Consider the following 17,574-nt stretch of genomic DNA (forward strand, 5'->3'; position numbering starts at 1 on the left):
CTACATTATTCATCTCATATGCATACATATATACTGTACTCTATATCATCGACTGTATCCTTATGTAATACATGTATCACTAGCCACTTTAACTATGCCACTTTGTTTACATACTCATCTCATATGTATATACTGTACTCGATACCATCTACTGTATCTGCCTATGCTGCTCTGTACCATCACTCATTCATATATCCTTATGTACATATTCTTTATCCCCTCACACTGTGTACAAGACAGTAGTTTTGGAATTGTTAGTTAGATTACTTGTTGGTTATTACTGCATTGTCGGAACTAGAAGCACAAGCATTTCGCTACACTCGCATTAACATCTGCTAACCATGTGTATGTGACAAATAAAATTTGATTTGATTTGATTTGGTGAGCAAAAATCCCAGAACCACACGGGGGGACCTAGTGAATGACCTGCAGAGAGCTGGGACCAAAGTAACAAAGCCTAACATCAAGTAACACACTACGCCGCCAGGGACTCAAATCCTGCAGTGCCAGATGTGTCCCCCTGCTTAAGCCAGTACATGTCCAGGCCCATCTGAAGTTGTCTAGAGAGCATTTGGATGATCCAGAAGAAGATTGGGAGAATGTCATATGGTCAGATGAAACCAAAATATAACTTTTTGGTAAAAACTCAACTCGTCGTGTTTGGAGGACAAAGAATGCTGAGTTGCATCCAAAGAACACCATACCTACTGTGAAGCATGGGGGTGGGAACATCATGCTTTGGGGCTGTTTCTCTGCAAAGGGACCAGGACGACTGATCCGTGTAAGGGAAAGAATGAATGGGGCCATGTATCGTGAGATTTTGAGTGAAAACCTCCTTCCATCAGCAAGGGCATTGAAGATGAAACGTGGCTGGGTCTTTCAGCATGACAATGATCCCAAACACACCGTCCCGGCAACGAAGGAGTGGCTTCGTAAGAAGCATTTCAAGGTCCTGGAGTGGCCTAGCCAGTCTCCAGATCTCAACCCCATAGAAAATCTTTGGAGGGAGTGGAAAGTCTGTGTTGCCCAGCAACAGCCCCAAAACATCACTGCTCTAGAGGAGATCTGCATGGAGGAATGGGCCAAAATACCAAGCAACAGTGTGTGAAAACCTTGTGAAGACTTACAGAAAACGTTTGACCTCTGTCATTGCCAACAAAGGGTATATAACAAAGTATTGAGATAAACTTTTGTTATTGACCAAATACTTATTTTCCACCATAATTTGCAAATAAATTAATTAAAAAATCCTACAATGTGATTTTCTGGATTTTTCTTTCTCATTTTGTCTGTCATAGTTGAAGTGTACCTATGATGCACATTACAGGCCTCTCTCATCTTTTTAAGTGGGAGAACTTGCACAATTGGTGGCTGACTAAATACTTTTTTGCCCCACTGTACTGTTTGCATCTTGTCAATGACTTTATCTTTCACCTTTCTCCATCTGCAGGTGATGTTTACTGAAGAGGATGTGAAGTTCTATCTGGCTGAGCTGGCCTTGGCCTTAGATCACCTTCACAGTTTGGGCATCATCTACAGAGACCTCAAACCAGAGAAGTAAAGCCTCACTGACTGTACTGTGCCATAGACTACTTCCTTATTCAAAGAGCATCTTGCATATCCATTCTCCGCAGCTTTAACATTTTTACCCATATGAGTACTCCTACACATTGTTTCTTTATCTCCGAGACTTATGAATATTCTGATCGGGAATGACCAAGTACATAACTGTCGGATTTGATATCATATAATTCCGATCCATGAGTTTCAACAAGGTTGCGTTACTGCTCCGTGGTGCTGCCTGTGACAGGTCTATCAAAACAACAACAGGTCTCTGGTGCAATCAATGCTGCATCTGTTCTGCATCTTTTTCCCCCTGGACTTGTAAATTGGCTCTCGGGTACTTGATGAGAGGAAATAAACGAGGAACTCTCAGCATGGGAATAATTGACGTTTGAAGGTCTCGCGTAATTCCTGGTTTCAGTGGTCTGCTTTTTTTGTCTTTGAAGGACGAGCTATTCCCAGCTTTACTGTTGATTTAATGACACCAACCCAAGGGCAAAAGTGTGCTGTGCACAGATCCATTAGTTCTAACAAACAAACACCCAATAAATGGTATGGGTGTGCAGTGTCGAGAGGTTTGTAAGATGTGAAGATTTTATATAAAGTATTTCTATTATACAGATAGTTTATTAGGTACACACATCTAGTACAGGGTCAGACCCCCCTTTGCCTCCAATACAGCCTGAATTCTTCAGGGCATGGAAACATTTCTCAGTTGGTATTAAGAGACCTAACATGTTTCAGGAGAACATTCCCCACACCATTACACCACCGCCACCATTACACCACCGCAACATCCTGACTGGATGTTTTTTGTTGCACCATTCTCTGTAAACCCTAAACACTGTTGTGCTTGAAAAGCACAGGAGGCCGGACGTTTCTGAGATACTGAAACCGGCTCGCCTGTCACTGGCGATCATACTACGCTCAGTGGCTTAGGTCACTTGTTTTGCCCATTCTAAGGTTCAATAGAACAGTAACAATGCCTTACTGCCTGCTTTATATATCAAGCCACATCCACGTGACTCACTGTCTGTAGGGGAAAACTATTTTTGTGTGTGTGTGTGTGTGTGTGTGTGTGTGTGTGTGTGTGTGTGTGTGTGTGTGTGTGTGTGTGTGTGTGTGTGTGTGTGTGTGTGTGTGTGTGTGTGTGTGTGTGTGTGTGTGTGTGCAGTACCAGTCAAAAGTTTGGACACCGACTCATTCCAGGGTTTTTCTTAATTTTTACTATTTTCTAATAGAACAATAGTGAAGACATCACAACTATGAAATAACAGGTACTGTATATATATTGATGTCGCATTCCTTCCCTCTACAGTATTCTTCTTGATGAGGAGGGCCACATCAAGATAACAGGTGACTAAAGGCTGTTTTAAAACATACAGCAGTGGTAGTAGTAGTTCAAACAGATATATCAGTAGTCTCTTTTTTATGTTGAATCCATTAAACCCATAGCTGGTGGCTGTTTTCCTCTGTCTTTGACATCGATCCCTTTTATCAAATGTATTTTAGATTTCGGGCTGAGTAAAGAGGCAATAGACCATGACAAGCGAGCGTACTCCTTCTGCGGGACGATAGAGTACATGGCCCCTGAGGTGGTCAACAGAAGAGGACATACACATAGTGCTGACTGGTGGTCATTTGGCGTCTTAATGGTGTGGACTTCCCTCCCTTTCTTTTTGATAATGCATTACAGACATACTATAGCTATTGGTTGGCTGCAATGCTATTGCAACACAATCTCCAGGTCAGAGTTTCATATAATGAAATTGTTTGCATACAGTATATGGACGTGCAGCACTATGCATACAGCCTGTACGACCAGGTCACTAATGGTCCAACCTATAGTCAAAATGGGGATCTTAATGCAGAGACATCATAATGACGATGCATACTGGTATGGTAGTAGTCCACTACTTCTACGCCAAACACTAGTCTCACCTCTTCAATCCTCTTATATTAAAAGATGAATGCTGATTGAATATACCTGTTATAATAAGGTTGCTGCTGACTAATCCACACATTACTCCAGCACCTCTAAAGAACAAAGGACTCCCTAATGGTTTCTTAGCTCAGTACTTTAGCCTCACGTTAAAACCAGATCAATACAAACCTTGCCAAATGTATCCCTTTAGGGCCAGAATTTATAACGCAAGCTTTGCTCTCTCTAAAAGAAACCCGCCAGGCACTCTCACTGATATCACCTTGAAGACACATTTCAGTTGAATGCATTCAGTTGTACAACTGACTAGGTATCCCCCTTTTCCTTTCTTTTTGCTCTGCATCTGCAGTGTTAGAACAAGTGCCTGTGTAGTAACTGGAAAATATTATTTTCCTATATTATGCCATAGTATAGTGAGTTTGTCATCCAAGAAACTGTCAAAATTGTGGTTTTGTAAAGAGATTTAGAGGATTGGTACTGACATTGTTTGTCTTTATTTTCAGTTTGAAATGCTGACAGGATCTCTACCATTTCAAGGCAAAGATCGCAAGGAAACAATGGCCCTCATACTAAAGTAAGATACGACAATTTGTATGGCAAATATATATGAAATGCATTACTTTGTGGAATAATTTTCTTTTTTTGTTGTTTTGTAGGGCAAAACTTGGCATGCCGCAATTCTTAAGCCCAGAGGTGCAAAGTTTAATACGGGCCCTCTTCAAACGAAATCCTACCAATAGATTAGGTATGTAGTCAAGATAATTAATAGTGTGTGTCATTTCACATGCTCCTCTAATTGGAAGACTAATTTATAGCATTAGATAAGCCATTTCTCATTTATTAAATGTGACACAGACAGCATTGAAATCGGAATTTTACATCTTCACATTGAGGGTTTTAGGGACAGTGCAGGCTTGAAAGCACAGTTAATGCATGTGCTCTCTTACCCCTCGGTGGAAGCTGGTTGACCAGTGATGGGATTGAATATAACCACATGAATCACTTCCTCCATGATTTATAAGATGGAGAGTAATGATGTCAAGTCAGATTAAAGCCGGAAGTCATTCTGTATGTATGATTGCGTTTAAATATTAGTAACAATTTACCTAAAGTATTTTTTTTCCCCACCTTTATTTAACCAGGTAGGCCAGTTGAGAACAAGTTCTCATTTACAACTGTGACCTGGCCAAGATAAAGCAAAGCAGTGCGACAAAAACAACAACACAGAGTTGCACATAAACAAACGTACAGTCAATAACACAAAATAAAGGAAAAATAGAAAAATCTATGTACAGTGTGTGCAAATGTAGGTAGGTAGGCAATCAATAGGCCCAAGAGGCGAAAATAATTACAATTTAGCATTAATACTGGAGTGATAGATGTGCAGATGATGATGTGCAAGTAGAGATTCTACTTGCACATCAAGTAGGGGGGCAAAAGAGCAAGAGGGTAAGTAATAATATGGGGATGAGGTAGACGGGTGTGCTATTTACAGATTGGCTATGTACAGGTACAGTGATCGGTAAGCTGATCTGACAGCTGATGCTTAAAGTTAGAAAGGGAGATATAAGACTCCAGCTTCAGTGATTTTTGCAATTCGTTCCAGTCATTGGCAGCAGAGAACTGGAAGGAAAGGGAGCCAAAGTAAGTGTTGACTTTGGGGATGACCAGTGTAATATACCTGCGGGAGCACGTGCTACGGGTGGGTGTTGCTATGGTGGCTAGTGAGCTAAGGCTGGGATTTACCTAGCAAAGACTTATAGATTACCTGGAGCCATTGGGTTTGGCGACGGATATGTAGTGAGGGCCAGCCAAGGAGAGCATACAGGTTGCAGTGGTGGGTACTATATGGGGCTTTGGTGATAAAACGGATGGCACTGTGATAGACTCCATCCAGTTTGCTGAGTAGAGTGTTGGGGGCTATTTTGTAAATGACAAGTATTCAAATTCCATCTGCAGCTGTCCCATAGTAATGAATGTGTCGGGAGTCCGGATGAAACAGACAGACAGGCAGGCAGCGTTTTTCAGCCAGTCGAAATCATGAATCAGATGGCATCATTTTTATAGATATATACAAACAAATGTCAATTGAGAAAAGGTCAAACGAAATGAAGTGCAGCTACTTTGCTGTCTTTCCAGCTTCAGTTTGAAGTGATTGTGTTCGCTGTGTTGTTGGCTAGCTCCTCTGAACAGCGGAGTCCTGACGAGTGAGTGAGCACATTTTCTATTCCAGGCGAAATCGCGCCTCATTAGCTCATTGTTATGGATGTATCCAAATAAATGTCACTAGAAAAAAGCTTAAACAAATTAAAATGTGGCTACTTTGTTGTTATTCTGGCTGCACTTTTTGATGTGACTGTAAGTTAGCCATAGTTGGCTAGCTAGCGAGCAAGGGATAAGAACGTTGCCAGCCAGTATGGCTATGGAACATTAAGTACGAACGACTGAGTCGCGTCCATAGATACAGAACAAAAAGACTGAACTGGGTCGCGTCTCTGGCAACCGAACCGATAGAACGAACGACCAGCTGGTTTGGGCAGCAACCCTAGATTTGTGTCGGGACTATATCTTGTGGAAGGATGAAATAGTATTAATAAATTAATATAATTAACGTGTTTAATGAAAACATGTAAATCATTTTTTGAATATGTTGGTAACCCGTTGTAGAAAAGTGATAATGCCCTCGAAGCCGGTGTTTGGAGGATATATTGGCATGGTTTGCTGGCCCTTGACAAACAACACCAATGGCAATATATCCTCCAAACCCCGGCTTCGAGGGCATTATCACTTAATTATATGCATGTATATGCCTTTATGTATTACTGCATACATAGGGCTTGTATTTTACCACCCTAGACCCTTGTTTAAAAATCATGTTTAGAGAGTGTAGCCTAATAATCCCCATAATACCCCATATTCTCACTGAATAATATGGTGGAGCAGAGATACTTGTGATATAATTTTAGAAAGTGAGCAATTACAACCCAGTGAAGCTAAAAAGAGTATTCAATCTAAATGTTCTGGTGCATTTTACTGTTAGGTGCTGGACCAGATGGAGTCGAGGAGATTAAAAGGCATAATTTCTTTGGAAATATAGATTGGAATGTGAGTATAAAGCTCTTCATAACCCTTTCTAAAAATCATAAAAGGCATTGCTTCGGATATGTCCTCCTGAGGATTTGATTGTCATACCTTCAGATGAGAAGTAAAGGTATTTTACCCCAGACCTTGTACTTACAGATGTAGGACCTTACATTTCAGACAGTTTTCTACAGCAGTACAATAATCCTGCAGCAACAGGATTAACACTAAATTAATATGTGGATTATAATTAAGACATTTTTGTAGGTGTTGATACATTTTTTGTAAGGGGGGGGAAAGTCTGACATTTCTCAGTGGAAATTACAAACTTCCGAATCCTTTTTAAACCTCAAATACTCTTGAAGTTGTACATTTTCTGCATTGCAAGACAGTTCATCTGCAATAGGGTCCTTCTCCTGCAACGGGATCCTACATCTGTAGCTCAAATACTAAATGGAAAAATACAAGTTTTATTTTTCCTTTTCCCCTCATGGTGAAACCAAAGAAACTTTACAGAAGAGAGATCAAGCCTCCATTCAAACCAGCAGTGGGCAGGCCAGATGACACCTTCCACTTTGACCCTGAATTCACCTCCCGCACACCAACAGGTGATTGGTAATTGTAGGTGAAGTAGTTCATCTGTGCGTGCGTGCGTGCGTACGTGCTTGCATCCCTGTCGCCTCATAATTTCATGAATCATGTTATGTTTTACTTCATAGTTATGCTCAGAATAATAATTTATCCATGCGTCTGGGTTACCCTCACACACTGACATAAAATTGCCACTCAATTACTGACAAACAACCCCCTCTTATAATGTCCACATAAACTCACATTTATATATCCGCATAAAGTCACCCAACTGCAACTTTAAGTATTTGAATACTGAATCCTCTGAAATTTTTATATCCTTCAATGGATCATAGTCCATGGGCCAAGGAAATGTGGTACAAAAGTGACAATATTTAGTCTCCTATATCAGCTGCTAGTTTGCAAAATCAGAGCTGGGCAGTTGCCTGTCGACAAGACCCTCTAGGCCACAGCTGTATAGAACAATGGGACTAACCTTTTCAAAAGTCAATTTAATGATAACTGACATTCAATCAACTGTGATGTATTTCCAGTTGCCAATGTGTCCTAGTTCCCATGTTTGTTTCGTGCCTGCCCGTTAGACAGTAGTGGTTGTAACATTTTCTGTACCTTTCTCCCATCAGACTCGCCGGGCATCCCTCCTAGTGCCAACACACACCAGCTCTTCAGAGGGTTCAGCTTCGTGGCAACTAATCTGGACCAGGAGCAGTCCGTTGCTGAAATACGGCAAACCTCAACTGTCAACACTATTGTCCAAGTGAGAATGATAGACTAGAGGGAGAGGACTAATCATGTCTGTTTTTCATCTCTATCAACCATACTCAATTTAAATACTTCAAATAATCTAAAATATCTCTATTTGTAGATAATATGACACTGGCTTCAGGCTATTGTCTTTTATTTATATATATATATATATCTATCTCTCTCTTTATCTATATATATATATATATCTATCTCTCTCTATATATATATATCTATCTCTATATATATATATCTCTCTCTCTCTCTATATATAGAGAGAGAGAGAGAGAGAGAGAGAGAGAGAGAGAGAGAGAGAGAGAGAGAGAGAGAGAGAGAGAGAGAGAGAGAGAGAGAGAGAGAGAGAGAGAGAGAGAGAGAGAGAGAGAGAGAGAGAGAGAGAGAGAGAGAGAGAGAGAGAGAGAGAGAGAGAGAGAGAGAGAGAGAGAGAGAGAGAGAGAGAGACAAAAACAGATCAACTTACATAACCACCCGGACTGATTCTTACCAGATGGTTCATACCTGAGTGAGCATTTCATTGAAGTCACTCACCAGAGAGGCCTCCCAGTGCCCTCAGCAAAGCATATTGATTTGTGAGAACACTTAGTTCCCTCTGACATCATGGCCATGGGTGCTCTGCCGTGGCAGCGTTCTGAGAACATTTGGATCCTCTGCTGCGGCGGTGCAGAGATCAACGGTGAACGTTTTCATTGTATTGAACAAGTGAGATTACATGCTGCTGCAGTGTGGATGAATATGAATGAGCCAACATATGTGCAGACAAGGTCTCTCAGCGAACACAATAGAATAGCATGGACTATACTGCAGACGGCAAGGTGGATGTGTGAACCCAAGATGGACTATTACTGTGAACATTTTCAATTCACCTTTCTTGCTCTTATTTGTGTTTTGACATACTGTACAGCAATAAAATCTTCACATATGAAGCATTACATCACAAGAGAAAAGAGAAATGCCACCAAAGTGCACTCTCGCTGGAACACTGTTCACATAGAATGTTCTTCAAGGACAATTCTTCCTAGGGGAATAATTTGATAGCTACAGTAGATCTGTTTTGAATACCAGTGTGCTACCCCTGAATATGTCTGAGGATTATAGGAAGACTGATGGATTCTCTAGTCTGCCTGAGCAGGATTATGACATGAAGGAATAGTAAGGAAATCAGATGACAAGCTTAGAGCATAAATGAGCAGAGGCTTAAACGTTTTCATGATGCCTGGGTATGTTTGTCATTTCAGCAACTTCATGGGACCAACATCCATTTCACTGATGGGTATGAGATGAAGGAGGATGTGGGCTTGGGGGCGTACTCCGTCTGCAAACGCTGCATCCACAAAATCACCAGTGTAGAATATGCTGTCAAAGTAAGTGAACCGTATAGGTAGATTTTTTAAGAGGAATATTTTTTATAGGTACTTCATCATTCTTGGAGAGAAATGATTTTCACGGCCAATCAGTTATAAGAAACAGCATCATACGCAGCAAGGGGACGTTACGATCAGTACAAGGATTCCAGAATGATATATCATCTTTAATTATAGTAGCTTTGTGATATACTGTATGTAGTTTACACATTTCACTTCCTTGAATCCTGGAACAACTAAAAGCCTTTCAACTATAATAAAGTCTCTGTCAGGATGATTCATGCAGCGACAATGATTCTGTATTTTGTGCAGATGATGCTCTGTCACACATATTTTATCGTAAGAGGATACCAAGCAGGGGGACCAGTACGAATATGTATGCACTACTGTAAGTCGCTGGATAAGAGCGTCTGCTAAATAAATTACATTTAAGAAACAGTTCTAATCTAACAGGGGGTGTGGTGTGTCTTTCAGATAATCGACAGAGCCAAAAAAGATCCATCTGAGGAAATTGAGATTCTGTTGAGATATGGGCAGCATCCAAACATTATCACGCTGAAGGATGTAAGTAATCATTCAATGACTCAAACACATGCGCATGCTGAAAGCCCTCCATAAGGACAGAGAACCTTGTGAGTTTGCATGACTAATGAAAAATGTGTCCTGCAAACTTGAGTTTTCACTGACCATCATATTTGACTGCATCTTCTCTTGTCCATTTGTATCTCTATTAGATTTTCACAAGCCACTTTTTGTGGGCTCTGAGGACTAGACTAATTTACTCTTGGTTCATAAATAACTCCATGTGGTATTAAACTGTCTTTTTGGCCCCTAGGTCTATGACGATGGGAAGTATGTGTACCTTGTGATGGAGCTGATGAGAGGTGGAGAGCTGCTGGACAGAATCCTCCATCAGAAGAGTTTCTCTGAGCGAGAGACCTCTGCTGTGCTCTGCACTATTACCAAGACAGTGGAGTACCTTCACTCACAGGGGGTCAGTATCATGAATGTATATGTCCAACTAAAATCTGTATCAAAGTGAAAGGAGTAGTGCTCCTAGCTAGGACATATTCATACTGGCAATTTATTTATTTATTTTGTCATAGGTTGTACATCGTGACCTTAAACCAAGCAACATCCTCTATGTGGATGAAACGGGAGATCCGGAATCGATCCGAATTTGTGATTTTGGGTTCGCCAAACAATTAAGGGCAGAAAATGGTCTCCTCATGACGCCCTGTTACACAGCAAACTTTGTGGCTCCTGAGGTAAGGAGTGGTTTGATCAGCTCTTATTTATTTCAAGTGCTATATATCTCTATATTGTGATATGACACAGATTCTTCATGTCTTTCATAGGTCCTGAAGAAGCAGGGGTATGATGCTGCTTGTGACATCTGGAGTTTGGGAATCCTACTCTACACTATGCTCGCAGGGTAATCCTAATTCGCTGGTTTATTTAAACCTCAAGAAGACTGAACACGCAGGGTCAGACCATTTATATCCGAATTTCCCTTTGCTACGTGACAGTTTACGTTTGCTAGAAATCTGGCTAAACCAGTTTCGCAGTAACAAACAAAAAACAATGAATTATTGACTGCGCTACCTCTACTGGCAACCACTGATTCAGGACTCATTTTTGGAACGGTGAGAGGGACAGTGGACGACGGATTACTTTCTAAGCTGAGGTTGAGTCTGCGGTAGAGTAATTTTAATTGTACTCTGCACAATGCCAAATCTCTCAGGACCTGCTCTGACAATTTAATGTCCCAGCCTGTGGCTCATGTTTTAAATCTCTGTAATCAGGGCATTAGAAAAAAAGCTGAATTCTTTCATAGATGTCAAACACTGTTTAGATGCCATTATTATTATTTTTAGCTCAATAAGGGTATTGGAGAAATGGCCTAAAAATAGCACCTCACATATAGCCCATACTCAAAGACACGCACACTCACACACACCAACAGCCAACGCTGCTGTCCCATGTATATAGAGACATTAAACACTGGACACTTCCTGTTTCTTTTATACTGTTTTTCCACACGGTGTGTGTATACTGTATTCTCGACATAGCTCATTCTGACCTACTGTATCTACCACTGTACATTGCATTTTTTTTACACTTTTTATAAACATTGCGTATTTATACTGGATTCTTGACATAGATAATACAGTGCCTTCAGAAAGTATTCAATACCCTTTTTCCACATTTTGTTGTGTTACAACGTGGGATTAAAATTGATTTAATTGTAATTTAAGAAAAGTTGAAGAAAAATTCAAAAAAATAAATGACAAATAACTAATGTGTTAGAAACACGTTTGGCAGCGATTACAGCTGTGAGTCTTTTGGGGTAAGTCTCTTAAAGCTTAGCTCACCTGGATTGTACATTTATTATTATTATTTTTTAAACTGTTCAAGCTCTGTCAAGTTGGTTGTTGATCATTGCTAAACAGATATTTTCAGGTTTTGCCATAGATTATAAAGCTGATTTAAGTCAAAACTGTAACTGGGCCACTCAGGAACATTCAATGCCGTCTTTGTAAGCAACTCCAGTGTATATTTGGCCTTGAGTTTTAGGTGAACTTTTCTCCCTGTCTCTGTTGGAAAGCAGACTGAACCAGGTTGACCTCTAGGATTTTTCCTGAGCTTGGCTCTATTATGTTTATTTTTATCCTGAAATCCCCCAGTCCTTATCGATGAAAAGCGTATCTATAACATGATGCAGCCACCACCATGTTTGGAAATATAAATAGTGTTACTCAGTGATGTGTTGGATTTGCCCCAAGCATAAGGCTTTGTATTCAGGACAAAAATGTTGTTTCTTTGCCTCATATTTTGCAGTATTACTTTAGTGCCTTATTGCAAACAGGATGCATGTTTTGGAATATTTGTATTCTGTATAGGCTTCCTTCTTTTCACTGTCATTTAGTTTAGAATTGTGGAGTAACTACAATGTTCTTCATCCATCCTCAATTTTCTCCTATCACAGCCATGTATACTTTAACTGTTTTAATGTCACCATTGGCCTCATGGTGAAATCCCTGAGCGGTTTCTTTCCTCTCCAGAAACTGAGTTAGTACATACGCCTGTATCGTCATAGTGTATCAATACACCCAGTCACTATGTAAAGTGTAATTAATTTCTTCACCATGCTCAAAGGGATATTCAGTGTCTGCTTTTTTATTTGTAACCATCTACCAATAGGTACCCTTCTTTGCGAGGCATTGGAAACGTCCCTGGTCTTTGTAGTTGAATCTGTGCTTGAAATTCACTACTCGACTGAGGGACCTTACAGAGAATTGTATGTGTGGTGTACGGAGATGGGGTAGTCATTTGAAAATCATGTTAACCTCTATTATTGCACACAGAGTGAGTCTATGAAATGTATTGTGTGACTTGTTAAGCAAATTTTTACTCCTGAACTTATTTAGGCTTGTCATAACAAATGGTTTGAATACTCATGACATTGAATACTCATGACTCATGACATTTCAACTTTTCATTTGTAATTCATTTGTAAAAAAAATTCTACATACACATTTCTACTTTAACATTATGGGGTATAGTGTGTAGATCAGTGACACAACATCTCAATTTAAATTCAGGCTATGGCAGAACAAAATGTGGAAAAAGTCAAGAGGGTTGAATACTTTCTGAAAGCACTATAACAGTTATATCTACTGATGTACATATCATTCTTAGTATATTTATTTCTGGTGTATATATGCATAGATTGCATGTGGATTACTGATAGTGTTAATTGGATTCGTTCTGAAATATTGTTTTTCGTTTTTTGTTTTTTTTGTGTAGCCCTACTTGTTTGACATTTTACTGCACTATTAGGAGCTAGTAACACAAGCATTTTGCTACACCCTCTATAACATTTGCTAAACTGTGTACGTGACCAATTAAATTTGATTTTGATTTGAGATACTAAAAGAAATAAGACCCCCAATTCAAACAAACCCAGATACATAATTATTTGTGCAACAGGAAAGCACATTCATTACGGTAGAGCAGGGTGAAAAAGGTTAACTCCGTTACCTAAAGTATTATTGAAAAGTGTTTGATTGTTTTGTCCTTCCCCACACTTGTGCTTACAGCTTCACCCCTTTTGCCAATGGTCCTAATGACACCCCGGAGGAAATACTGGCTCGCATTGGTAGTGGAAAATATGCCCTCATCGGAGGAAACTGGGATACAGTTTCTGATGCTGCAAAGGTGAGTTTACTTGGCTTTTATTAATGACACATCACTGTTGAATTTGATTAATAAATGCAATTCACATCCAACTGTTGTACATGATAGTCTGAAATAAAATCCCATCCACATTTGTTTAGCTGCAACACTGCATTTTCATTCTAGTCCTAACTGGACTATTTCTTTATTGGGTTCTGATAGGACATTGTAACTAAGATGCTCCATGTGGATCCACACCAACGGCTGACGGCCCCCCAGGTTCTCAGACACCAGTGGATAGTCAACCGAGAACAGCTGTCTCAGAGTCAGCTCATCAGACAAGATGTACAGCTTGTGAAGGTAAGGAGGAAAACCTAAGAAAAACACTAAACTTGACATAGTGTAAGAAGCACCATCATGTTGTGCCAATCTCTAGCCTCGTATACCAGACTGACCACATTGTTTCACTTCAGCCCAGCAGTTTGACTGATTGACCAGGCTAGTCGATTTGTCCCTGAGCAAATTATGTTAGCTAATTGTGATAGTTATTTTTTTAGCATCACAAGCATTTTTGCCTGCTAAAGCTCACTGATTTATGAAAGGTCTCTCACAAATTAATTTGTCCTCTGTGGAAATGCCATTTTTGTGTTCACTGACATTCTACTGCCACCCTCTGTACAGATCTGCCATTACACGTAGACCTTTTGCGTTCTTCTCTGTGTCAATAAAAGTCATTTGAAACCTGCTCAAAGTTTCACATACTGTGCTTGCTTTGCCCAATGCAGCCTTTTTTAAAAATCTCAATATCAAATTATTTCTGGGTAGCAATTAAATACCTTACTGGGATTGTGTTCAATTCAAATGGTCAAATAATAGCTACTTAGCAATTTCTCAAATAAGAATTTAGCTAAGTCTGTCTGGGAATGGTCTGAGTGGTGAGGTGAAAACTGAGAATTAGCTGTTATTGGCAGAGAGGTTTGGAATGCTCTTTCATATTGGTCTATTAACTAATTTACTGCCTGAGGATATCACCAGCTGGGCAAAAACTCTATCCCACCAAAACAGGCAGAAATTTCAGGCCGTCTTTTCAGACAGCTCTTACGCTGAAAGAACATTATCATAAATTTCACAATTTCACAGTATTATTCCAATCGCATAGTATGGAAATAAAACACAGATACATCCTGTTTTTGACTGTACTCTGTCTTTAAATATGCCGTTTTTAGTCCCAGAGCAATTTTTCCATCTTTATATAATTTAAAGATGTTTTTCTCTGTCATTCTAGGGCGCAATGGCTGCAACATACTTGGCTTTGAATCGTTTGCCTCTGGCCCCAAAGCTGGAGCCTGTGGAGTCTTCAAGTTTGGCGCAGAGAAGAGGAATGAAGAGACTCACATCCACTGGTTTATAGCACCCTCATAGATGATTCGGGGACAGAGCTTGAAAAGGGGTCAAAGTGCAATGACTTTCATCAGACACTGGTTTAAGTGCCCGTCCAAAATACCAGGAAGTCCACAGTAGTGGGAGCAAGGAGGAGCAACTTATCAGAAGAAGAAAAAAATGTAGAGAAGATACATCCGGTTGTTGCACTAAGAAATAAATCTTTACGGATTTTAGATGCACTAGAAACAAATGGTGGTATTAAAAGACCAACCAGAATGATGTTCAAATGTTCATATATTTTATTCATTCATATTTGCCTTTTCCTTTAGGTGCCATCTGCTACTATTAAATTATTTGACACCTTTGTATTATGAAGAGTATGTTTCATATATTATCTAGGAGACCAAGTAATCTTACAGAACCTCAAGTTGACACTCATAAAGGCTGTAACAGAGAAGTTGAGAACAGTTTATAACTACATATAACTAACTACATTTACGGGATTTTATCAACATCGGACATCTGTATTTTTCTCTGTGGCATGTTGGAGTGTTACTTTTATTATTATTCATCTGGGAGAGTAATTGCTGACAGATTGTTGGAAATGTTCAGCTACAGCTGCTAAGGATACGTTGGTACATTTTTGTAACAAACTGAAATGGCTAAATGACCACAAAGAGTATATGTATGCATCTGTTGTTGATTTTCAGGCTGGTTCATAAGGTTTGATATACTGTAGTCTACAATATTTATTTTCTGTAAAAATCTAGTGAGCATTACTTTGGATGCTTTTTATAGTTTTGGCCATTTCTAACAGCATTCTGTGTGTTTGGAGGGTTTACTGAAAAGACCCATTTATAAATTGCCAATGTAAGTTATTTATTTTAAATGTGACTTATTTAACTTATTTGATCAAACAAATGTATTTGTTTCTACATTATCCATTATTTTGTCTATTCATTTATGTAAATGTCTATTTTATTTTTAATACACAACAGATTTAAGTGTTTTATACCTGATCTGAAGTGACTTTTTGGAAGGAAGTACTTGTTGTATTAGCAAATACATTGCCTTTATCGGCATTACCTTGTTTTGCCGTCTGTAAAATTACTCATTTTTTCAGAAAATTTATCTCTAAACAGTATGAAACCGATATGAATGCACATGAGTATTTACATTTATTGTTCATATTTTGAACAGGGACAACAAAAAACACCTACAGTAGAATGCCACCTTGGATGCCTTTGTTTCTGATTTATGTGCAAGTCAAGTAGTAAAGAAGCTATGTGAAACAAACAAGAAATCTCAACAGTATTCAGTGTACTCACACATTGAGATATCATAGAATTACAGGTAGAAAGCACACAGGATTCAGGAATGGTTTATCAATCAACCTAAGCCCACAATGGAGATTTAGTTGCGCCATAATAAGAATATGGGATACACACCAATATGACAAAACAGGTTACATAGGGTGAATACTACAGACTTACCTTTAGAATATATTCATCATTTTGACAGTACAACTTGCTAAATTGCCCCCCCCCCCCCCATAGAATAACACAATAGAGTACCTTGATCAATGCCTCTCCTTGTGCTGCTGTGGCTTGTATAGATCTTGAGTGTTTTGTGCATGCTGAAGGTACTTCTGCAAAGATAATTGATTCAACGAGTCTTCAGCTCTGTGTTGTTCAGTCAAAAAGCCCTCAAGTGAGCACACACTGTCTCATAACCGCCAAGTAAAAAGTAACATTGTGAAACGAGTACATTTACATTGATATTTGAATCATTTAGCAGATGCTCTTATCCAGAGTGACTTAGTTAGTTAGTGCATTCATCTTAAGACCGCTAGGTGGGGCAACCACATATCTCAGTCATAGTAAGTACATTTCCCTCAAAGTAGCTATTAGTAAAGTCAGTGTGAGTGTTAGTATCTGTGCTAGTAGGACTGTACATACTGTATAGGCAAAATTTTACAAATAAATCAAGTGTGGAAGAAACTTGTGTTGATATTTTGTGATGATTGGGTCAGGCATACACACAGTGACTGAAACAATTTGGTCAGTCTGGTATACGAGGCTAGAGATTGGCACCACATGCAGATGATGGTTCTTCTTATACTATGTCAGGTTTAGTGTTCTTCTTAGGTTTTCCTCCTTACCTTCACAAGCTGTACATCCTATCTTATAAGATGACTCTGAGACAGCTGTTCTTGGTTGACTATTCACTGGTGTCTGAGAACCTGGGGGGGGGTTAGCCATTGGTGTGGATCCACATGGAGCATCTTAGTCACAATGTCTTATTGGAAACGATTAGAGAAATAGTCCAGTTAGGACCAGTATGAAATGCAGAACTGCAGCATAAATCGCATATGGGTCAGGCATACACACGTTGACTCTTGGCAGTTGGTTGACAATTTGTGGTCCTGTGTGGCTCAGTTTGTAAAGCATGGTGCTTGCGACAAGGGTTGTGGGTTTGACTTCCACTGGGGCCACTCGTAAAAAAATGTGATGCATGCACTACTGTACATTGCTTAGGATACATTTTTCTGCTAAATGGCATGTTATTCATCATTATAATACTATGCAAATAGTTTAAATCAATGCCTAATTGAATGGAAGTGTGGTCAGTCTAGAACAGTTGCTCATTGTTTCCTGGTTCTACATATGTAAAGGTGGTAGCTATATGTTTGAGCCAGTAAGTGATAGC

General features: G+C 39.5%; 1 protein-coding gene across 1 annotated transcript in view; it reads left to right on the forward strand.

Moving 5' to 3' along the window:
• LOC139381146 (ribosomal protein S6 kinase alpha-2-like) overlaps nt 1-16,865 on the forward strand; it is a 45,137-nt gene extending 28,272 nt beyond the window's left edge. Inside the window, exons 6-21 of the mRNA XM_071124491.1 lie at nt 1,451-1,557; nt 2,882-2,919; nt 3,076-3,218; nt 4,009-4,079; nt 4,162-4,250; nt 6,546-6,610; nt 7,092-7,194; nt 7,801-7,934; nt 9,178-9,303; nt 9,778-9,867; nt 10,139-10,297; nt 10,410-10,571; nt 10,662-10,738; nt 13,407-13,524; nt 13,705-13,842; nt 14,768-16,865. Coding sequence (XP_070980592.1) covers nt 1,451-1,557; nt 2,882-2,919; nt 3,076-3,218; nt 4,009-4,079; nt 4,162-4,250; nt 6,546-6,610; nt 7,092-7,194; nt 7,801-7,934; nt 9,178-9,303; nt 9,778-9,867; nt 10,139-10,297; nt 10,410-10,571; nt 10,662-10,738; nt 13,407-13,524; nt 13,705-13,842; nt 14,768-14,893 — 1,746 coding nt within the window. The 3' untranslated portion in view covers nt 14,894-16,865. The remainder of the gene's footprint in view (nt 1-1,450; nt 1,558-2,881; nt 2,920-3,075; nt 3,219-4,008; nt 4,080-4,161; nt 4,251-6,545; nt 6,611-7,091; nt 7,195-7,800; nt 7,935-9,177; nt 9,304-9,777; nt 9,868-10,138; nt 10,298-10,409; nt 10,572-10,661; nt 10,739-13,406; nt 13,525-13,704; nt 13,843-14,767) is intronic.
• Nucleotides 16,866-17,574: the final 709 nt, after the last annotated feature.

Source organism: Oncorhynchus clarkii, chromosome 23, assembly GCF_045791955.1.
Source record: "Oncorhynchus clarkii lewisi isolate Uvic-CL-2024 chromosome 23, UVic_Ocla_1.0, whole genome shotgun sequence".
Classification (NCBI taxonomy): Eukaryota; Metazoa; Chordata; class Actinopteri; order Salmoniformes; family Salmonidae; genus Oncorhynchus; species Oncorhynchus clarkii.